The 25,428-nt window shown below is 32.0% G+C and overlaps 1 protein-coding gene across 2 annotated transcripts in view; it reads right to left on the bottom strand.

The window, feature by feature from the left end:
• The window catches only part of robo1 (roundabout 1), a 476,471-nt gene that overhangs the window by 44,332 nt on the left and 406,711 nt on the right, over positions 1–25,428 (bottom strand). For both annotated transcript variants that reach the window (XM_064359787.1, XM_008192882.3), the window contains one exon: positions 13,895–14,203. In XM_064359787.1, coding sequence (XP_064215857.1) covers positions 13,895–14,203 — 309 coding nt within the window. The remainder of the gene's footprint in view (positions 1–13,894; positions 14,204–25,428) is intronic.

Genomic DNA, 25,428 nt, shown 5'->3' with positions numbered 1-25,428 from the left:
AAAAACTGCCACGAACTGATAGTAAATTTAAAAATAATTGTTAATTATTGTGTTAAGGAATGATTATTTAGTGTAAAACATAAGAATATTAAAAAATAACGAAAACTGAGGAAGCCAACAAAATGAGTTTGTAGATCCAGACTTAGGATTTTTTTCAAAAATTTTTCCATAATCTACACAATCATGCTTCTGAACAACGTACCACTGAGTTGATATGCCGGTTTTTGAGCACCCTGTATTGTCGTTATGTCGTGCCAAAAAGGTAAATATTTTCAGTAATAATGAATTTAATTTTTTTTTCTACAGCAGATGTTAAACGAATTCTTTATTAACTCTTTTGAGTAGCTTAACTAACAGTTTATTAAGTGCAAGGATAGATAAAATGTTTTAAATTAAACATACAGGCTGATCCAGAAGTACTGAGTCTGTTGGTTACACTGGATGTAAATAGGTCTAAAAAAATGTTGTATTATACACGACGATAATGATTGTTTATCTACTCTGTCACTCTTGAACTTAACCTTTTTACTCGTAGATCCACAATCTCTTTATCATCTTGTATAAAAAAATAACTATATTTTTTATTTTCACCAAGGTTGTTAGTATTATTACTTTATATAATTATTACTTATTATTATTATATATTTTTATTCATATTATACAGGGTGCTCAAAAACTGGCGCACCAACTCAGTGGTACGTTATTGAGAAGCAAGTGCAGATTACGGGAAAAATGTTGAAAAAATTCCTAAAGTTATATTTTAAAAAATCTGGAGCTACAAACTTATTGTGTTAACTTCTTTAGTTTTCATTATTTTTTTATGTTTCATACCAGGTAATCGTTCCGTAACAAAACGATGAATAATTATTTTAAATTTTACTAACAGATTTTAGCAGTTTTTTTAATTTAAAAAAATTAAAATTCATCCAAAAAATCACAATGTGTAGATGTGCCAACACTGGGAATTATTTCCTAGGAAACCGTTTCAAAAATAATTTATTTTTATTCGGAAATAAAATTAACTAGACGCCCTCTGGTGATGACTTTTGAACTATGTCGAAAACAGTAAAGAAATTTTCGTAATGCCACATTTAACTGACATTTAATGAATTGTTCAACAATTTTGCGTGTATAGTGTTAATTACTTACAATAGAAAGAATTACTTTAAAAGTACGTGGTGGTAAATACTAGCGTTGACTTTGGTTCTGTAGTTTTTCGTGGTATAAAGTGTTTATTGTTGGAACTTGAAAGTGGATAAAAAGTGAAAAATATTTAAATTTTGATTACAAAGTGTTATCAAACAGTTGTCTAATTAAAGATTATAAGTAATGGATCACAGCGAACACAAAGTTTGGCTCAAGAAACCAATAAATTAGTGAAGTGTTATGAATTTTAGGTTAGAATTTTCCACTGAAAAAATCATGAAATGCTGCGGTAAATCTACAAAACTACAATAAAGATTAACAACTGCTGATACATTTAAACGTAAATTATGCCAAAAGGTAGGCTTTTCAATGTTTTTGTAATAATTTTCCAATAAAGAAAGTGAACCAAACAGTCATTCGTTATTCGTGTTTTCCTCGTCATCTCTCATTTGTCAACATAAGTTTCTTGCATCAAAGATGCAATAATCATTCCGCATAGGCAATGTAATAATTGTGAAGCCCCAAAATTCGTACAACGCCCAAAATATCCGAATAAACATTTTCCCGCCATTTATGGTTACTGTTTTCGACCTAGCTCAGTGGCGCCCCCAACGGTAATTTTACTTCCGAATTGTTGCTCAAATTCTATTGCGATCATGATTGTTAGACAACGTTGCCACATATCATTTACCTAAAATTAGTTATTTATCAATAACTTTAATACAAAGAATTTTTTTACTATTTTTACCTTTATATGTAACCACTTTTCTACCACACACCATTGAGTTGGTGCGCCAGTTTTTGAGCACGCTGTATATTATTATTATTATTATTATTATTATTATTATTATTATTATTATTATTATTATTTTTATTATATTAGTATTCATTATTGTTATTGCTATTAAATGTATTTATTTAAATTCTAAATGACAAACATTTAATTATCTTTTTAATAAAATATTTCTTCTTACTAGGTACAAAAGTCTTAACAAAAGTCAAAATCACAAGTGCATTTTTTGAAGCTAATGAAAGAACAAAAAGGAATAAAAAAAATGTTTAAACTAATCGACATTCTAAAAAAAATCCAGTAATTTCAATAATTTATAGTAGTAATTGCAATTGCAATTATTGCAAAATTGTAATTGGCAATTTCAAAATAATTACTGTAATTTCAAATTAATTCCGATAGTTCCAAAAATTTAACAGAATGTCCTTTTCCACAACTAATTCCAGAATTGATAACCGTTGTTGTAAAGGAATCAGATTACAAATTCAGGACAAAGGAAGTCCACTCTTTCATATTAAAAAAATTGTTAAACGTAGTGGAGTTTTTGTGGCCAAGACACTTTGAGAAAAGAAAAACATAGGTAAGGGTCTAAGGAGTACGTGTTAGTCGGTTCATCTTGTTTTTTTCACATTTTTTTTTCATTCTAATAAGCTTTGTTGTTTGCATACATTAAGATAATCCCTTCACGAATGCCTCAAAAAAAAACATCCATGTTTTTTGTGGTCAAAATATTTTATAGAAAGAACAAACTTCAGCAAGAATCTATAAAGAGTACTTAATTATTTGTCTACAATTTTATTCGGCTGAAAACCATTTAAGCTTTCTTCTCTGCAAAAATCAAATAAAGTATTTCATGGTATGTGCCTCAAAAATGATTTTGAGTTACATTTTGTGGAAAAAAATCGTTAGGGCCCTAATAACGAGTGTTGTCGCTCCGCTCCCAATATTTTTCAGATCAAAGCCTTTTAATGATAAGCTTTGTTTTCTACAAAAATTAAGAAAATCTATACGAGATGCCTTTTTAAAAAGCAATTTAAATGTTTGAAGTCAGGATATTTTGAAAAAAGTACAAAATTCAGTAAAAACCTAACCCAATAGTTTGAACTTTTTTCACTTAAATTCCCTGCTGTAGAAAAAAAAATGTTGCAGTATACACGACGATAAAGATTGTTTCTCTACTCGTGATAAATAATCATCTTGTATAGTAATAGTTATTTATTGTGCAACACAATAAAATTTTATTTAAGATAATGTGAATTTTATCGTCGTGTACAACACAAAATTTTACTCCCTTTTCCATTAGTTCGATTAAATTATGATGAATTATGATTTTGATTGAAAATTATAATTATGAAAAAATTCAATAAACCATATTTCTCTAGACGATAAAATTTAATTTTACCATGAAATAAACAGTGGATGAAATAGCATTTTATCGCTTACCATGGAATAAATAATTATTATTCTCCATTGTTTTGGAAGCCCTCTCCCTTCTGATTACTTAAGGCAATATTTTTTTCTTCCTGATTATGCTGGAATGAATTCGGTAGTAGGTTTAGTCATAAAAAAGTTTCTAGGTAAGCCTATAATTTTGTCCAAAAGGTATCAATAGGGGAGCGAGTTTTTTGCGTATCATCGAACGGCGGCCAATTCCAGTAAGTCAAGAGCGAATCGTCCCAAAACAGATAGAGGAGATAACGGAAAAGCCTCCCGACACGAAATTGCTTTTTAAAATGTCTCCCTTCGAGAGGATTTACGAGCGCAATTTGTGCTCGCTGACTGTTGCGATTAGAGAGTGTATTAAATTATGTTAATAAGCACAAAACGGTTCTCAATCATGTTTATTTATAAAGCGACAAAGCCGTAAACTTGTCTATTGGATAACTAACGGCTTCGAAGTACAGCCGGTAGCTAGAAAACGCCGGAATTTATTCGAATATGTTCAGTGATTTACCACCGCCGAGCTTTTGCTGAAAAACGTTGCTTGGGCTTCATCAACTTAATGGATACGTACCTGGTTGATGAAGCACGTTTTCATTAAAAATTTTCATCAAGCATTACTATTTTATAAAACTTCGATGCGGTGGTGGTTACTGTAATTAGAGCTTTATGTTTTGTAGGGGTCGACGGTTTCATTACGTCAAAAATCAACCCAGAGCTTTGATTCAAAGGCAAAAGCATCCGAGCGAAGCTCATGACAAAAACTCGCATTATCAGCGACTCGATGAACGAGCAACGCATACAAATTTGAAATATAAAGCCAAATAAATCAATCCAAAATTTTGAAAAAAAAAAAATTATAAACCGCTTTATTACCCTGCATATTCTATTTCCAGCCGTAAGTAAAAATTAACAATTAATTTATTTTACACCTTCAAAAGAAAGTTTAAAAAACTTAATGGGGTTATATTTATGGCTACAATTCTAGAGTTCTGTATATCAGGAATAAACACTCCAGAAATGGACCAAAAATTCAGAATAATCAAACAAAACAAAAGGAGAAAGATACTTTAAAGCGTATTCTGATTCTTTCTTTTTCCAGTCTTATAGTTCCCGAAAAAAATTCAAAAAAAATTCAAAGTTGAAATTTTTCACTTTTAAAACGCCGATTACGGCGAAATTATTAGAATAAAGATGGTGAAAAATCTCTTATGCCATTAGAACTGGTAGAGTTTAAAAAACTCTACAAAACAGCAGGTTTCAAAGCAATATTTCGAAAAAATTCCAATTTTTAAACGCCGATTACGTCGAAATTTTTTTATTCCGCTGTAAAGAACATGCATTTCAATCAATTTTGAGACAATTTAAAAATCTGCCATTATGTACTGGGAGTGTTCAAAAAAATTATCATTTTTTTATTTTCTCAATTGCGGCAAAAGTATTCGAAAAACTTGAACTAGTTTTGATAAAAATCCATGTAAAATAATCCAAGTAATCGACTGATGTCGAGTTCTTTGCAAAATTCAAAACAGTTTTCAAATTATCAACACATATAAATTTTTCCTATTTTATGTTAGCAATTTTCTCGAAGTCGAAGGAAAATGATCTTTGTTTCTTTGTTTTTAAAAGCTAGAAAATTAAAAGATCTTTCCAAAGGATAATAAACTTTATGAGGTTACGTATAACAGTTCCGGTGTTATTGCCCGATAAATGCTCCGGGTACCGGAACCCGACAATAATCTCGACAAAAATCCTCGAAAAAATCAAACGTTTTAAATCAAACCTATTGACGTTTTCTTGCACTTTTAAGAGCTCTAGAGGGTTCTAAAGACCTAGAAAGTTCATAAAACTTTGCCATGGTGGGTTTGAAAAAAATGTTTTTATTTTATTTTATGGTAAATGATCAAACTAGAGGGTGTTTCACACAACTTTACGAGGCCTGCGCTTAATGTCGGCACCCAAATATACAAACAAAACTCACAAAACACTAGATACAAAAATTTGCATTTATTTATTTAATTTTAGGAAATTCATGACCGTAGTTATAAAGTTAATTCCTGTCTCATTATGGTATTTTTCATTTTTCAGTTATCATGTGTTCTATCAAGAGACGGAATGAATATGATTTTTATCTAGGGAAGACAATCTAATTTCTTAAAATTTATAATCGAGTTCGTTTAGGAATAGGGATTCTTCGTAGCATTTTACAGGCTCGTAAAATTACGTGAAACACCCTGTATAATTTAAAGCAACTATTTAAACAACTTCGTATGTAATAATGCAAAAAATAAATCGTAGAATTCGCTGAAACACTCTAAGGTCCGGATGTGATCAGTTAATCACGCATTTAATTGCGGATTAAATTACTGACGCTTCTATAAACCGGTCCTAAGACTTATTTGCGAGCTATGCATTTTTTAAGTGGAAAAACTAAACTGCTTCTGTGAAATGACCACCAATAATTTTAGGAAAACATACGTATCTAAAATAAATCCTAGAAATCGTTGGAACTTGAACAAATCATTTTGATCTAGAACTATTAGTTTTTGAGATACGAATTTTTTAATGAAAAACAATAAATGCCTTTGTAATCGGAACTGTCGCCCGAAGCGGCTCCTGATTTTCACCAGATGATAGATAATACAGATCATTTAAAACGCATTCCGATGTTTTTAAATTTTGGCTCCAAATCTTATACTTTTAATTTCCAAAATCTTTAGTCTAAATTTTCACTTTTTAAACCCCGATTACGGCGAAAATATTGGAACAAGCGGAAAATGTCAAGTACCATTAAAACCGGTGAGAAAACTGTATAAAATGGCATAGGTTTCAAGACAAAATCTTGAAAAAAAAACGATTTTCAAACGCCGATTACGGCGAAACTAAAAGAGCTCTTATCTAGGCCTCTAGGGCGAAAATCTATCAGACAGGATAGGTTTAAATCGATTTTGAAACTTTTTAAAAAACTATTCACTCGGATCAGTATAATATACCGTGAGATCGAAAATGTACTGAATTAAAGCAAGCCTTGAAAGGGAAGTGTAACTTTAGCCATATTTCTTTTCAAAACATCGTGTTGTAAAAGACAGTACGGGAGAACTAAGGAGATGACCAGAAATATTGTTTTCATGTATGTAGGCTTTTTATTGGATGATAAACTCCATTTCGGAATAATTTAGATTAAGCAAGGAATTATTTTTTGAGAAATCCTGATCAGTCAATTTTTGACATGTGGTTAAAATGTCGCAGACACGGCCTGCTCTAATTCTGTTTATTTTCGATCAGTTTATTCAGTTTATTTATAGAAAGTTCAAATCTTAAAAAAAAGCAAATGCGACGTTGCTTTTTTGCTAAAGTTTAGACGTGGAATTTATTGATGCAAAGAATTGTGGATTGTTGGTTGCATAGGAGGTGTTATCACGCTGTGATAGCGTCGTATATCAAGAAGTTTTTCGTTGCGCACGTCGCCGTAACAAATCAAATGATTTGGAAGTTGTTAGACAATCGTAAAATTTATTGAGGAAATCCATAGTTGTCTCGCCATGGGCACGTGGAAACGTCGATGGGGTTCGTGCATGCCGTACAATGTCCGTCATATAATAAATGATTTACGTCGTCGGATCTCGACTATTGTCTAGTGGCACGACTGCTGTCCATGGTGATGGGAGGCAATCGATGTAATACTCTTCCATCCATCACTGTCTCGATTGGTCAAACAAACAGCGATCGATGCGATCATCGTCTATTGTGATGCTTTTATGATAGCGACAATATGGTACCGTCTAATCGAAAAGTCAGATTATCATCATCGCTCCACGAGAGAAAAATGATCGCCTTGATCCAATAAAAACGGAACACACTCGAGATGTTCGCCACTCAACGAAATTGAAAGTTTCCCCCGGCGCCGAGGTGGTTTTATGTTCATGGCTTTGTTGCACGACACATTATTCAAATTTAACTCGTAAATAAAAGAATATTGCGACGGAAATGAATTGATGCCGCCGCCGTCGGGTCAAAAACATCACGGATCGACACATTATTCCCGGCTTCATATTTTTTCAACCGAGAAAAAATACAATCATCAGTTATCATAATTTTCAAAAATGTCACGGATTCGAAAAGTTTGCGCCATTGCATCCATCAAGGAAATTGCAAAGTTGGAACTCCACTTTCGGAAAGCACTCGCAATATTTGCAAACCAACTCACTTCTTTACGAGTTTTCAAAAAGAAAACGACCGACTTCAATGCCAAATATTTAAATTTCACTCCAGGAGCAATCTTATTATTAGTTTCGACAACTTTCAAGCCAAAGTATTGGATCGGTTTATCCAAATTTCCAGTTCCAATTAATCCGAGAACGGATGTCCACGACGAAAAATATCGACCATTTAAATTTAAATCGGAGCTCTAATTAATCCACAGCTCAGGATAAAACTGTAATCAAGTGTAAAAAATAGCGGCTGTCTCACCAAAGATTAATGAATCGAAATACGTCAAAACACAGATACTATATAAATACTTAATTAATTTAAAAATCAGCCTAAAAATTTGAATATTATTCAAAAAACCGCCCACAACTTTATTTTTTCTTATTTACATATTTCCTTCCAAGATTGAAATGGTGATGGATTAATCTGCAAAACTTAAAGTTCTGCAATTTGTTTCGTTGTTAAAAAATATTTTTAATTCAATTATAAAATTTGTGTTACAAAGGCAGTCTGATAAAGTCGAATTTTATGAGTTTTTTGACCATGTCCAGTTTTGTAGGCATTAAACATCAGATAAACTGAAAAACTTTTGAAAAATTAGATAATTTATGTATTGCCTAAAATGGGCCTTTTGAGGTATGCTTCCAAAAAACCTAATTTGCAATCTATTTGACGGTTTTTATTAATTTTTTGCTTATAGATGATAGTACAGACACGATCAAAAAGAATGACACCCCTATCAACCGGACCGGATAGCAAAAGTCCGACAAACATTTTTTAGGTAATAAATTTCAGCAAACAAATTATTCTACAAACTGTCCAGCTAGTTTACACAACATACAGCTAGTTAATTGCTGCTGATTTAAGGTGTCATTCTTTTTGATAGTGACTGTACATGTTTTTGTTTGTTTCTTCTATGTATATTTTTTAAGTTTTACTAGATGTTTCTTTGCTTGCTTTTGACTTTTAATGTATTTTTTGTTAAAAATAATTCGAAATGTCTTGAAAACTCCAAAAAATATGTAATTGGAAAATGGAAATACATATAAAGCAAACTTCTTATACCATTTCCAATTGTTTTTCAGAGAGTCAGTTCTAAATACAATACCTACATAATTCATCTTTGATGAAATTCATTTTACTGCTGTACTACAAATAAAACATTCTGATTGGAAAAGGTATAGTTACTTCTTCAAATTTCAAAACTGAAATGCGTTATTGAAAAAATTCTTTTCTAATTGTTAATTAAAAAAATTTAACTAAATGGTCAAGCAACTGATGAGATGATGACTAACTGGTAGAATACTGTTTATCAGTGAGTGATTTTATTAGGTTTTTGCCCATTTTCAGTTTTGTAGGCAGTTTATTGAAACTCATAAATTTTATTTTTGAAGAAATACAAAATCTATTGAATAAAATGCCACCTATTTGAGGACCTTTAGTAGACTTGTTTGATCTTTCTGTCTATGTGTTTTAACTCTTAATAGATAGATGTTAATTTTTTTTGCTTTTGATTTATAATGTATTTTTCTTCAAATAATTCGAAATGCCTTGAAAACTCAAAAAAAAATTGGAAAAGAGAAATAAAGCCAGATTTATTCTACAGTAAAATATATTTTACAAATGTACCTAGACTGGCTTAAGAAAATTGTGAACAATGGGTTCACTATTAGCCAACGCCAAAGTCGCATTTTACCGAATTATTTTTTTAAATGAGATTGTTAAAATTGTAAAATAGTTATTAATGATTAGATCTCACATAGAAACTATAAATTACATTAGCTAATAACACTTTGTAATCAAAAATAAAATCTTTTTCACAATTTATTCACCTTCAAATTCCAAAATACACATTATAATCATCAAAAACCGCACAACCAAAGGCAACGCTAGTATTTACCAGCACATACTTGTAGACTGACTCGTCCTAATATAAAACATTAACAGTATACTCGCAGAATTGCTAAATAATTCATTAAATGAGAAATTACCAAAATTGCGTTACTGTTTTCGGCAAGTACGATATGTCGTCACCAGAGGGCGTCTAGTTAATTTTATTCTCGAATACTCAAAAACACTTCAAAATATAACATCCTGGACGTAAAATGTATTAGATCTTAAAAGCTTCGTACAATGTTAAAGTCTGTACGGAACAAGTTAAGAAAAAATCTTGCAAAACATGAAATTTCATTATAACTTCACCGATATTTAAGATTTTGATTCAAGGCATTCGGTTTTTACTAAAATACCAAACGTCGAGACGAGCCAATGGCTAATTTAAATATTTCCATTTCAACGATGAAGATTTATTCGCCTCGTTTTCTCTTTTGTAATTTTTCTCATCGCCTCGTCCCAGTGAATAATCCCCATGGGACATGCTGTGCGTCATTAATTATTTCGAATTATGGATAAATCGTTACTGTGGTACATCCAGTATGGTAATTCGGTCTAAACTTGTCCCTATCTATTATCCTATTCTGGCAACTCATACCGATCCAGTTTTATTCCGACAATTTTGCAAATTTCCAGCTCGAGCACCGTTATATCGCCGTTACAATCGCACCGTTTGCATATCTGGCTCTACATTACCATTTTTAAGCCGCCATTAAAGAAAAAATTCGCCGATTAAATCGCAAAATTTCATCAATGAAGCCATGTAATCCCAAATTAAAATATTTGATGAGAATCGGTACCAATTTGTCTGTTTGCCCAACATAAGGGTTTATGAATATGGATGCTGGACAATTAGAGGGACGAGGCGCACATGTGACACGTGTGTCGTCATAAACGGAGCGAACAAAGACGAAAAAACGCACTAACAGATGGTTTTTATGTCTGAATTTTCGGTATTAGCATATGGGCAGGAGCTGGGGCCTATCTTTGATCTTTACGCTCCTTACATGAAAAATTTTAACTACGTGGTGAGTTTATGGAGTATAACTCGCGTTTTATTCCCTAGTTTACACATACGGACGGTTTTTTCAGCCACAATTGAGATATTTCAGTCTGTGAAGTTTACCGAAACATTTGGGAATTTTTCAGGACGTTTGCGTTTTCATTAGGGTGGACGGTGACGCTAACGGCGCAATTTAGACGTTAATTGCTGACCCTCCGCTCATACGCCATTAAGTCAAATAAAGGGGACAAGAGTTTTCAGCTGAAAACTGAATATGTATACTCTTTTTGATATTAATGTGCATCAACTGGGCTGTGTACTTAAGCCTAAATGCACCTTTAACTAGTTACCAAAAAGTCAATACACAAAGAAAAGCATAGGTCAGAAATTCTGGTCAAAATTTATTAAAAGCTTTTATTCGACTTGTTTTGTTGTCTGTTTCATATTTTGCAAGTCTTTGAAAGGGTTCCTATAAAGAACCTGCATACACGCACGAAATCTCCGTAATAGTACAATGTGTTTTTAAATGATTCTTACCTAGTCGTCTGTGAATTTCCCATGTAAAAAATCAGAGATGCCGCTTTATAGAATTAATGACAGGCATTTAGACACCGAATATTACCATTCTATATTGATTAAGTCGCCAATTTAGAAATAAGCTTCGACAATAAAAGTGTTTTCTTGCACAGTGTAACAATTTAGTTGCATTTGAACGAAATTTTTTAGATTAATTAATTGACAATTTGTGAATTTTACAACTGACAGTTTTGACATTTATTGACAGAGAATTCACTTGAGCAATTTCAAAGTTAACTAGATGAGAATCATTTAAAAACACATTGTACTTAGTTCAAGTAATAATATATAAATACATGATTATCAATATCTTGGCTTATCATTGAAATACGATGACGAAATCAACGCTATTCGATAGAGTAGATAAATTCAGAATGTGAAGAATCAAAAATCAAACTTATAATGAAATGGGGAACATCATTAATATACTTCATGTCCATATACAGCGTGGTCCACAGCTCATTCCCCAGCGGAAACATTTTTTAAGTTTTAAATACGAGTAGAAAAAATAAATACAAACTGATGACGGACGGGAGACAAAAAAAATCTCACATTTTTATCGTTGAACAATCAATATAAAATTTTGTTAATTTAAAAGGTACTACTAATTCCAACAACTATTTTTGAAATAAAAGGTGAAACCTGTTGAAACTTTTGAAACCACAAAACCGAAAAACAAGGCAATGTGCAACGACTTTTAATTAATTGTTGTTTTGTTTACACATGACGGACGGGACAAAAAAATATTGTGCAAAAATAGCTCTAAAATATTTATTTAGACAGGTTTTAACTATTAAAGATTTTAACAATATTAAAATCAGACAGAGGAAATTAAAAATTCTTGGTGTTGTTTAACAACGTAAGAAATAAGAACATCATTGTTTGTTTGCGATAACGGACGGAATACCAAAAGTTATAAAGATAAACAAATTATATTACTAATCAATTTACTTACTGATTTTCATTTTCTAAACTACCATAAACGAAAAATACTCTTCAAAAAATATTTGACATCAGTATTTTTTGTTATAGCCTACCTGATTATCCTCTCTCAATAATTCTTTTATCGCAAAATAAATTAAACATAAACCAAATTGTGTATTCTGAAAGAAACTTCAAAAGGAATGAAAGAAATTTTTACTGGAATGGCTGATAAGCTAATTTAGATCGAATATGTTTATTATAGTAACTTTTACAACTCTTACAGTGTTGTGCATACTAGTTGCTTTTTAGTAAAAGATGCTTCAAAATATATATAATATATTTTTGGTAATTTCTCATTCATTTTTTATGATAATCTCGATCATTGTCTTTAGTATCGAAGCACGAAGATGAGATTACTATTAGGCAACAAACCCTCTGCTTATCCAGCATTAATAATTGTGTATCAATTGTGTTTCAATTAAAATAGCGGCTAGTTTACAAACTAACCTTGGCTAATTTACTTGAAAGATAAAATATCTCAGTAGGTTATGAACTATCCAATGCATTCTATGGCTAATATGAAAACCATACTTTTTCATAACGCAAAATATCCAATGCTTTAGCTAGGTGACAAATTAATCAATTTAATGACTGACTAGCTTAGAAAAAAATTATAAGATCTTTTTATTTATGATTATTTGGTCAGTTTTATAAACTAATTAAAACATTAGTTGTTTTAGCTAGTTTATAAACCAACCAACCATGCAATTTGTACTTATAATGGTTAAAATGCGAAGATAAATTTCTATTCTATTTTTCACGTAAGTTAGTACTTTTTGTAATTCGTTCTTATTAACAATAAAAATCATTTTTTATTCCCAAGAGTCCACTACATGGCCAAAAGTATTTTATTTTCCTTTTAACACTTAATGTTTACAGAAAATAATTTTCAAAAAGGACTAGATTTTTTTTAGTTTTCAAAATTAATTTCCGAATTAAATAAAGCAGTGGCCGCATTTTAAAAAACTTTCTCCCTTATAGCCTAAGTAAAAGAATGTACCCTGCAAATCAGTTTCAAACATGTTACTTAAAACGGCTGTAAAACACTGAGGAAAATGGCTAAAATTCGACTTTTTTAGCCCCTTTATAATCATAGTATTTGCAACACATTCTCTTAGATATTATATTTAATAAAAAATAAGTTGCATTCGGTAATTCAGATCTTGTACTTACACCCTTCGACATTAATGAAACGGTTAAATAACATATTCTCCTAATTTTTGCAAAAATAAAGTCATTCATCCTTTCTTTAAAACCATAACTCTAAACATGCCAACTCTTAGATCGGCCAGTTCTCTTGCTCTAACTAAATGACTTTCCAAACTTCTTCTGTGCTAGTACCATTTGTACAGTTCGAGTACTAAGAGAGTACTGTAATGCTAACAACGATATGGTTCGATTATTTCATTGTAGCAATGCCAAATCTGCCATTTACAACAAACTTTGAATAACTTAATTATAATCAACACTGTGTTAATATTCTCAACAAAGATTATCAACAAAAAATTCCAAAACGAAGAAAGCCGGAAATATATTAGAATCCCAATAAAAACACAACAAGAAGTGAAATCAGAGGAAAATGTGATCTGATTACATTCAGAGTGTCCTCTTAGGATTATTTTAGCAGAATGCCGATGCACATTAATATATAAAAAAATACATGAAAATGGAAAAATTAAATGAAAAAATATATGAAAAGATATGAAAAACAATACTAGTGTATCGCGTCCAAAAATAGATTCGACATAACGCCGCGATATTTCAGGCTTCGCCCTGTCACCGGAATTAAAGCAAATACAATCGCGATTTATGGGTCGGAAGTCCGGTCGCACCCGGAATCCATTGACACTCACCGGCTACTTGCAGCGTGGCATTCCTGCTGACCGCAGAGCCGGCCGTGTTGCGAGCCACGCACCAGTAGACACCCGCGTCCTGCTCCTTCTTGCTGTTCATGGTTCGCAGGAAGAAGAGGGATCCTGCCGGCAGCAGGACTCGGTGCGATTTGTTGTCGGTGGGTGAGGTTTTGACGGGTTCTCCGTCTTTGAACCACTCGATGGTGGGCTCGGGACGGCCCTCGGCCTTACAGTTGAGGGTCACTGGTTCGTTCTTGGCCACGATTATGTCGGAGGGGTGCTCGGTGATCCGCGGCGAGCGAAACTGGGCTGGAAAAAAGAAAAAAAAACAATTATTTACTGTACTTTTCTACCACACATAGACAACAAAATTTTTGACAATATGTACAGGTTCCCAAGGTTGAGTGTTAGCTGAAATCGATTCATTGTCTTCTGATTTCTCAATTTCAAATTGACTAGTTGTCATTTACGATGAGAAAAAGGTGTTGTGACTGTTGTGAGCCATTTCAAAGCAATATAGCCGTGTTAAAGAATTCATATACGAGATACGAATATGTTACTATGCATTTGTATAAAGTTGTTGATCAATAAATTAATGAAAAGAAAAGTCAGTCTTTTTTATCATTTTCAACATAAATGGTCCTTCGAGCTAACACAAAATGGTCCTTCGAGCCGGATAGAATGGTCCTTCGAGCAGGATAAAATGATCCTTCGAGCCGGATTGAATTGAAGCGACACAGCAAGTATTTTTCGAAACTGAACAAGTCTACAGATCTGAGCAAGTCTTAGGATCAACTTGTTTTTACTGAACAAGTCTAAACGAAATTAATAAAAAGTTTTGAACTAAGTACGTGCTTAAATCATAATTTTCAGTCAAATCAGCCTACATAGATTTTTTTCATCTCAAGCAAAGAATTGTTGTAAATTTAGATGTTTTTCACCAGACTAATGTAAAGTCGTCGTTTTCGGCGACAACAAAACGATTTCACCATTTCTAAAGCCATTTCCTTCGTTTTTAAGCAAGGCATTGTTCGTAACCAAGTGTTTTTCACAAACTGGTAATTTGTCGTTTGCGGTAGGAATAAGATGATTTAAAACTTTTTAGAGCGATATTTTTTAGTTTAAAGCAATGAATCGTTAGAAATCAAATTAAATTTGCCGTGTAATGATGATTTTGGCCTTTCTAAAGCCCATTTTTCGTTTTTCAGCAAGAAACTGGTCGGAGTAAAGTATTTTCAAATAAATTGATGCTTAAATCGTAGTTTTGGGTCATTATAATGTGAATTCAGCTTTTCTAAAGCATTTTTTTTCCTTCCTAACCAACGATTCGTTCGAAGTCAATTGTTTTCCGTTAAGAATAAGACGATTCCAGACTTTCTAAAGTAATGTTTTCGGTTTTAGGCAAAAATCCTTTAAAATCATATGTTTTGCATTAAATTGGTACGTATTTAGTAATCTTCGGTCAGAATAAAACGATTGATCGTTTCTTAAGCAATTTTTTCCTTGTTAAGCAAGAAATCACATCACTTTTATTAAATTGTACGTTTTTGAAAAAAATAAAACGATTTCAAGCCTTCTAAAAATGAACTGGTGCTTCAATTGTGGTTTTCTACACTGAGTTTTTTTTTTTTTCGTTTTTAGTAGGTAACTTTCTAAAGCCTTTCTAAAGTGATTTGTTTTCGTTTAAAAGCAAGGAATTGTTTGAAATTAAGTGTTTTCAACTAAACTCATGCTGAAATCGTTGTTTTCGGTCACAACAAGGCGATTTCAGTCTTTCTAATCTTTTTTAATTTTTCAGCAAGGAATTGTTCGGAATCAAGTATTTTCTAAAAAAATAGTGCTTAGATCGTCGTTTTTTCGGTCATTATAAAGTGGGTTTAGCTTTTCTAAAGCAAATTTTTTCGTTTTTTTAAGGAAGGATTCGTTCTAAATCAAATGTTTTTCAGTAAATTTCTGCGTAAGTTGTAGTTTTCAGTAAAAAATAAGACTATTTCATGCTTTTTAGAGACATTTTTTTCGGTTTGGACAAGTAACCCATTAAAATCAAATGTTCTCTAAAAAGCGATTTTTTCCTTATTCTTGATATCAAATACGTCCTTGCTTAAAATTGCTCTAAATAGATTTTTTTGTATTTAACGAAAGAATTATTCGAAATCATAAGAAATGTGCATAAGCTTTTTCAAGTACGGAGTGTTTTCAACTAAACTTACATCGATATTTTCGATCAGAGTAAGACTATTTCAGCCTTCAATAGCGATTTCTAAAATGATTTCACGCTGTCTAAAGGTTTTTTTTTCATTTTTGAACCAGGAATTGTACGAATTCAAGTGCATTCAAATGAACCGGTGCTTCAGTTGTCGTTTTCGAGCAGCATAAGACGATTTCAGCCTTTCTGAAGCGATTTTTTTCGTTCAAAAGCAAGGAATCACATGACTTTTATTAAATCGGTCAGAATAAAACGATATTAAGCTTTCTAAAAGTTTTTATTTTATTTTATAAATTTTAAAACAAGGAAATGTATGAAATCAAGTATTTTCAAATAAAATGTTGTTTAAGTGGTCGGTTTTGGCCAGAGTAAGACGATTTCAGCTTTTCTATAAAGCGCTTTCTACATATCGGGTGATTCAAAAATATGTGGCATAATTTTAACCACGAATACCCCTCTACAATTAAGAATAAATATCATAGTATTTACTGACCAACCACAAAAAATTGGAAAATTACAATTTTTCAAAAATTGGTATGGAAAAATGGTTTTTTGAAAATATTTTTGTTACCGTTCATGCGATTATTATGAAATTTTGCATGTCAAGAGACACAAAGATGCTCTTTGATATGGTGTAAATAAAAATCTTGTAAAAGCTATACATTTTCGGTGACAAGGGGGCCCTTCCAGTTTTTAGGTGATAACTCAATTTTTCGGCCTATAAACACGTATTTTCGATACCAAAAATCAAAAGCCCAATTATTTTTTAATAAAAAAGTTTTATTTCGTTTTAATTCTTCATTTGGATTATAGTTTTATAATGCAAGTAGCGAAAGTATTGATAAAACCAGCAATTTGGAGGGAAAATCGTTTTACGGTGTGAAAACCTTGTGGTGTAGTCACAGATCAAGTTGTGATGCCGGGATGGCTATCGCTAGCTCATGCATTATTTCTTCCAACACATAATCATGTCTTTTACTATTATCATCAAGAAATAATCAAAATTTACTTTGGATTAAATGAAATTGACATCAAATGTGACAGCAATGACAGCTGTGTCATTCGTAGTGAACTGTTTCCAAGGTAATGGTACGCTCAAAATTTATACTTTTTTATTCTGCACTGCGGTGTAGAGTTTAGTTTAATCCCAAATAACTCGAGAACAGTACATTTTGGCGATATGAAGCAAGAGTACCTTTTTTATTAAAAAAAAATTGGGCTTTTGATTTTTGGTATCAAAAATACGTGTTTATAGGCCGAAAAATTGAGTTATCACCTAAAAACTGGAAGGGTCCCCTTGTCACCGGAAATGTATAGCTTTTACAAGATTTCCATTTACACCATATCAAAGAGCATCTTTGTGTCTCTTGGCATGCAAAATTTCATAATAATCGCATGAACGGTAACAAAAATATTTTCAAAAAACCATTTTTCCATACCAATTTCTGGAAAATTGTAATTTTCCAATTTTTTGAGGTGGGTCAGTAAATACTATACTATCTATTTTCATTTTTAGAGGGGTATTCGTGGTTAAAATTATGCCACATATTTTTGAATCACCCGATATTTAAGCATGGGATTGTTCAGAATCAAGTGTTTTCCATTAAATTCGTGCGTAAGTTATCGTTTTTGATAAGTATAAGACGATTTTTAGTAATAAGCGTTTTGTTTTCGGTTTAAAGCAAGGAATCGTTGGAGAACAAATGTTTTCCATTAAATTTATCGTCTTGAATAAGGCGATTTTTTCGTTTTTAAGCAAGGACTTGCTCGAAATCATATGTTTTCCATTAAACTGACCATTTTCGGTCAGAGTAAGACGATTTCAGCCTTTCCGAAGCGATATTTTTCCACTAGTTGCTTTTGCCCTTCCCAGGTCAAGGGATTAGGGCTTTGACTACCGGGTTACCGCAAATGCGGAATTAATTTCGTGTCGAGATCGCTCACGTCTTGTGCGCCCGAATCGAAACGTCATTACTTTGATTGCGAATCGTCGGCTAAAAGGGGTTAATAAGAAACTGCAGGTCATGTCGGCAAATCAGAAATAAATTGAAATATCTCCGTGTAACCGCATTCGGCCAATTGTGATCGCGGAAACGTCAAAAGCGTTCCAGCATTATGTTTCGAATCTAATTGGATCCTGAGATATTTATCGGGCGACACGGGCGAAAATTTCCTGCGGTATGCGCGTAAATATGTCCACCGCTGGTAAAATGTAACAATGTGTTAACAGCGCGATTTATCCAATTATGGAATTCCGAGCAAATCTTTATGGTTCTTTATTGTGGCGATCTTAATCTGGGTTTGTTTGTTTAAATCAAATCGAAGCTTTTGACAGTTTATATGGGTTTAATGACTATGCTAAACAGTTTTACGGCTCCATTATCTCAGATTATAAATTAAACGTGGCTTTGCAGCTGATAAACTCTAACCTAATGGACAATTGATTTAGGTGCAGTGCTGATAACCAGGGCTGGAGTATAGTTGTAGGAGCCCCTAGCAAATCTGACTCGGTGCTCCCCTCCTACACCTTTTTACTAATCTTTAATTTTAAACGTATAACGTAGTTTTTTAAACAAGGTAAACAGATGTATAGAACAGTAAATAACTTAATAAAATTAAAGAAATAATCAGAAATAACGAATAAAAAAACAGAACACTTAAGTCTCCCTACCTACTCTAAAATCGAATTTTACATTTCATAAAAAAATATTTATTAATAAAATCACTGGAATTACAGTTATTAACTGAAAAAAACTCCTTTCGCACAAAACTAAATAAGTTTGAAATGTTCTTTTAAATTTTTAACGGTTTTTGTTGTAATTGATAAATTTTGGTAAAGAGCTGATACCAGAGGGGCAGATTGTAGTTCTGGAGCTCCGTATATTTTTCTGTGCGCATTCTAAATTTTTTAAGATAAATGTAAAACTTTCAAGCAAATTATACGTAATTAAAAAAAATAAGTTGGTGTACCACTTTGTTCCTACACGTCTTTTAGCAAAAGAGGCTTCTTGAATTTAAATTTTTGAGCACATAATACCAACTTTATCACTATTGATAGCTTATAGGTACAGTACCTACAATGTGAGTCTGTAAGTAGGTATGATTTACAGTATCTTTAAAAACTAATAATTACATTTTTCTACATTTTCTTCTAATTAAATTAACTAAATGGTAAAAAATAATATTTCATGTAATTTTAAAAAGAAGCGATGCTTAAATGTTGGTTTATGAAAAAGTATGTTAAAAAAAGTGTCGCTAACCTGAACATTTAATTAATTAAACAAAAACAAAAAAAATGAAAAAGCGTAATTTTAAGACTGACAACGATTTTCTTAAGAATTTTTTGCTCAATACACTATTTAAATAAGCATCGATTTAGAATGACAGTAGAAATTACAAAATTCCAGTTCGTGAATATTAATATTTTTAATTATGTAATTAATTTGAATTGTAAGGAATCATCAAAAAATTCTAAGAAAGTCACATGCACAGAGAAAATTATTAAATAGATATTTAATAGCATTAAATGATTTCTGTGTAATTACTAGTTTTTTAAATATAGTAAAAAATATTTTTAGAAGACTCACCTTGTATATTATACAGAATTTTGAAACCAATTTCATTGTATTCTCTGCCCACTGGCTCACAAGCTTTTTATTATCCAAATTTCGGTTTAGTGTTGATTTTAAATATGTTTCTATTAATTTTAACTCAATAACGATCGTAGGCAGCCGATACACAACAGAATTTAATTCGTCATGTTTCGTTTAAGACTTATAGTGTACCTACATTCCTTCAAAAATGCATTTAAAGTGATTTCATATCAAGAAAATAAACAAGGCATGTTTAGGGTATTTGTATAATTATATAAATACGTATCAGTAACTTGATATTTTATTTTTATCAAAAACGTTGAAATCATTGAGAATGATTTTTACAATTGCATTTAGATTTTACAATTTGCAAAATGTAAGACACCTCAACTCAGCGTGCTAAAAACTGGAGCACCAACTCAATGGTGTGTGGTAGAGAACTGGTTACATATAAAAAATTCTTAAAAAATTCTTAGTATTAAAGTTATTGATAAATAACGGATTTTAGATAAATGATATGTGGCAACGTTGTCTAACAGTCATGATCGCAACAGAATTTGAGCAACAATAAAAATAAATTATTTTTGAAACGGTTTCCTAGGAAATAATTCCCAGTGTTGGCACATCTACACAATGTGATTTTTTTGATGAATTTTAATTTTTTTAAATTAAAAAAACTGCTAAAATCTGATAGTAAATTTAAAAATAACTATTCATCGTTTTGTTACGGAACGATTACCTGGTATGAAACATAAAAACATAAAAAAATAATGAAAACTAAAGAAGTTAACACAATAAGTTTGTTGCTCCAGATTTTTTTAAAATATGACTTTACGAATTTTTTCAACATTTTTCTCATAATCTGCACTTGCTTCTTAATAACGTACCAACGTACCAGTGAGTTGGTGCGCCAGTTTTTACCACGCTGTATTTTAAGTTAATTTTTTTTAAACTTTAATTGGCGCCCCTAGGCTGCAGCCTAGGTTGCCCAACGGGTAATCCGGCCCTGCTGATAACGATAATGGAAAACGCAATCAAGGCCAAAAAAGCACCCCGCGGACAATTCCAACATCTTAACAATCCCAGCTTCATTACAATCTATTCATAGACGAATGTGTGTCGGATTGAGCGATTAAAAGCCGTCTTGTTTACGAAGCGCACAGAAATTGAATGATAAACCACACAACGAGCAACAAAGACCCCATTGTTGAGTGTTATTTTATGAAAAACACTGTCGAGTGTTAAAACGCGATAGCTTCTTTTCAACAAACGCAACTTTCAACAGATTTATACAGCAATGTATTCGTGTCGCACTTTCGACAAATTGTTATTGTTGCCGTTTAAAAACTCGCTCTGACTCATTAAAACTATCAACAGTAACAACTTAGACAAACACGGTGCGTGGGTTGACACAGCTTAAATTATAGCGCACGACGGCTTCATTGGATCGGCCGACGTTTATGACGCGAAATGGGCTTTAAAATCCCTTCTAACCTAATTAATATAAAAATCTTTATTCGGATCGAGGCAATAAAAACGTCTAACCCGAGTATTTTTCTCAGGTTCAGAAATAGACCGTTTCCGCTCTTGTCATTGGCCGTTACAGGTGTTGCACTATTTATCCACGTCTAGTGATTCGCTCCTAAGCTAAATTTAGACGCAATGGGAATTTTCGGCTCGGGGAACACATTGCAGCGATCGATTTTATCGAAAATCACACATAGGGTTACCACTCGGGTTAAATATAGAAGTGTTTTTATGTCAGAAGTAAACTTTTGTACCAAAAAATTTTCGAATTACAATTTTTAGTGAAAACAAAAATGCTTCCAGGTTTTAAAGAGTTTTCGAAGTGCATTCTCATGACTTTTTTCGAGAAACACGCAAAAAATATGCACTTATGCAGCCACTTTCACTTAATTTTTGGGTTTGTTCCATTTTTCTCGAAAACTATTAGTGAGGGACAATGATCTTCTTTATGGATAGACAATTAAAAGAGCTTTCTTTTGAAGTCTCTATGACACTAGAAGGATTGAAGGACAAGGAAAAATGCAAAAAACGTTACTGAAACGAATTTAAAAATAATAATTGTGTCTTCTTTTGTGGTTTCTTGTAAAATGACCAGTAGGTATAGTAATTTTTCATTTTTTAAATGTTGTAGAGAAACTAGAGAACTACGTAGAATGAATTGTCCTAAGACTTTTTTAGTTTTCGAGTTATGCATTTTTTAATAAAAAACTAAAAATTAATCAAGCAAAATATCGACAAAATCCAAAAAATCAAACATTTTAAAATGGAACCAATTTACAGTTTCTTGCACTTTCAAGTCATAGAAAAGTGCATAAAAAGCTCTTCGATTGAGTTTCGAAGGTTTTTAAGGTTCGATGGGTTCATATTAGTATACAGGGTGAGTTTGTTATTAAAAGTATCTTTTACTATGCCTCAAAAGCTAATACCTAATCGCTCCGATTTATAGTTACAATGTCTTCTCTATACAGAGTCGCTAAAAAGTATGGATACATATAAATATTTTCAGAACGGTTTAACAGAAAACCTTGGAATTTGGAGAACAGTTAAAAGTGTTTAAATTCTATCATCTGAGAGCTTTTTCAAATTTTTATCGTCATTTATTTTGAAAATCCAAGGCTAACTTGATTTTTTCTAAATGGCACGAAAGGTCAAACTTAATCATCTTTAAAAGAGCATTTTTTTTTTCTGAATTCAGTAATGTAGCATCATATCCCCCTTTACTTTTATCAAAAGGTGAAAAAATAAAAATTCAAAAAGTTTTCTGGATGGAATAGTAAAACTAAGTTAGCTTTGGAATTATCGATATCTGTCACTTATTATATTAACCTAAAATTAAATTTGGATGCAATAATTAGTTTATTAACGGTACATTTAAGTAAAACTGAGCAAAAAGCCAAGAAGTTTGTGAAAATCATTTGAACATGTTGTGTAGCATAAAAATCAAGTATTAATTGTTTATTTTTTTAATTAAAACGTATTCTTTTTCAGTTAAAAGTGTTATTTTAACAATTATTTTTAACTTTTGCATATTAAAAAAATAATTTTAATTAATGTTAATTAATTTATTAACATTTCGAAGGCTAATTTCCAAAAGTTTCGATTTTTTTTTAAATTTCGATTAAATTAAGGTATGCAAATGTTATACCAAAGAGCACAGAAAAAATACTTTTCACAAAAATATTAAATTGACCTACCCTTGTTGCTATTTCAAAAAAATCAAGTTAGCCTTGTATCCGAAAAACAAATGCAGATAGAAATTTAGTAAACATCTGAAACGATAGAATTTACATACTTATACTTTTAAGCATACACTAAATTTCAATAAGTTTTGATGAATAGTTTTTATAATATTTAACTGTATCCAAATATTTTAGCGACCTTGTATACGTGATTTTTTTCAGAATTATTTTTCTACCCTTCCATGTGCCTAATTAAAATTAATTGATAAGAATAAATATGTTAGTATCACAAAAATTGTATATAATGAAAATATTAATTAATCGAAATATTATTACATATTTCTATAGCACCACAATTACGTTTAAATTATTTATCATAAAACAAAATTTAAGTATTACTTGTTCTTAGAGGACACAAGAAATAACAATTTTTTGCAGTTACTTAATTAATTTTAAATAGGAGTTGTAGAAAAACAGGCATAGAGAAAAATTTAAGGCATTTAATGTGCGATTATTAGTTTCTGAGATATGTCTACTCATAGTAAAAATATACTTTTAGTTGACTATCACAAACCACTTTTCAAACACCGATTATGGCGAAACTCTTGTAGCCACTAAAAAATATCCGATACCTTTGAATCAGTGTACAAAGTTTAGAAAATTCAAGACGAAACCTCGGAAAAAACATTTTTCAACCACGTATACAGCGAAACTAGAAGAGATAGGAGAAATAGGCCCTTACAATAAATTAAAAGACAAATTATGTCTCTTAAGTTTAGGTATCCAAAAGATAATTAACTGGACTAAAGCATTGTCCTTTGAAATAGCCCTAGTTACACGTAAGAATTACATCAGTTTAATGTTCTTATCTGTGATCCTTTCAGTGACTTGGCGACTTACACCTCCATCCTAATTTCCATGAGATTACATCTCCTTTTGTTGTGAATCCCCGAAAAAGCTTATCAAAGCCGCCCCGCGTTCCACGTTCAAAGAACCGTCATTAGTTGTTAAAGACCTATTTCCGAAACAAGTTTCCGGTGTGGCGCGTTAAAAAAAGCCCGGCGGTCGCATTGGTGTCAGAAATGTCAAGACGATGGAGTGTCTTCGTGTTAAAAGAGGGACGAGCATCAACGACATACACCCGCCACTTTTCCACCTCGTCCACTTTTCGAGGAGATCTCGGCTGTTTATTAAATAAATAGATCGCGTAATGCATCTGGAATTCTAATTATAGTCGAAGGTATGTTAATATGGTGAAATGCACCGCCCATCCCTTTTACATATGTTATTTTCTAGCCTAAACAAACGGCGACACGCTCCTACCTCCATTACAGACATCTGGGAAACGTGTCGGTTTTGGGTCGCAGGACTGTGCGTTTTACATTACTTCAACATCAAAGACCACACGCGTCTGCTCTTTATGATTAAAAGAGGAACAATCACCGCCTGACCGCAACAAAGGAAACGCCGAAATCAAAGCTCAAGCGGGTTTTCCCCGGAGGGCGCTTTTTTCAAGATTTTCGAATGTTTCGTTTAATAAAGTTCATGTTTTTAAAAGATTTTATTTCACTTGCTTTGTTGTCTGTCTGTCTGTTTCATATTTTCCCAGCCAAAGGTGAGAGGGTTCATGCTGTCCGAATTAATTGAAATTTTACATACTTACGTAATCTGCATAACAATGCAATAATTCTATATTCTATGCAATTCTATGGGAGTTGTCAACTGAACAAAGCTTTTATAAATATTAGAATTTTAACCTATAAGAAAAAATATTCTCTTGTGATTGAAAAACCTATTTTTTTTCTTTAGTGACTCTTTTAAATAATAGTAGTTTATTACAAAAGTAAGGAAAAGTTGTTTATTATTATCTTGAATGATGTGTTTCTGAAACGAGTGCGGAACACGAGCAGATAATGCCAACTTTTCTTTACGTGCATAATACAACGTTCTCTCTTATACCTAGGTACAATGAGCAATTTTTGTAAATTTTTGCCTCCGATAGAAGAAAAAAATCACCAAATAGAATTACAAAAATCACCTAATGACCACTTTACTCTATCGAGTAAGATAAAAAATAACTAAATCAATAATGTACAGCAACATCATTATATGCGAGTGAGAATGTTGACCCACGAGTGCGCTTGCGCACCAGTGGAACACTTCTCACGAGCCTTATAACGGCGTTTCAATCACGCGTGATATATTACGTTTCATCTTACAGGTGTCTCTTGTTTTCCCCAATTTTCCCCAGATTTACTTGTGAGCACAACTGACAGTTTTATCTCTCATGTGAGAAAAATTTGATTTCTCTCACCGAAAGCAAAGGTATAGTATAAAGTACCTAAAAAACTGCACCTGAAAGATAATAGTATATTACAATATAAGTGATAGAAATGCATCATTATATGCGAGTGATAATGTGACCCACGAGTGCGCTTGCGCACGAGTGGAACATTACTCACAAGCTTTACAACGGCGCAGCGGTTCGATCACGCGTGATATACTACGTTTTATCTTAAAGGTGCATTG

This window comes from Tribolium castaneum, chromosome 1 (genome assembly GCF_031307605.1).
Source record: "Tribolium castaneum strain GA2 chromosome 1, icTriCast1.1, whole genome shotgun sequence".
Lineage (NCBI taxonomy): Eukaryota > Metazoa > Arthropoda > Insecta > Coleoptera > Tenebrionidae > Tribolium > Tribolium castaneum.
This window is presented reverse-complemented; position numbering and strand designations above follow the sequence as displayed.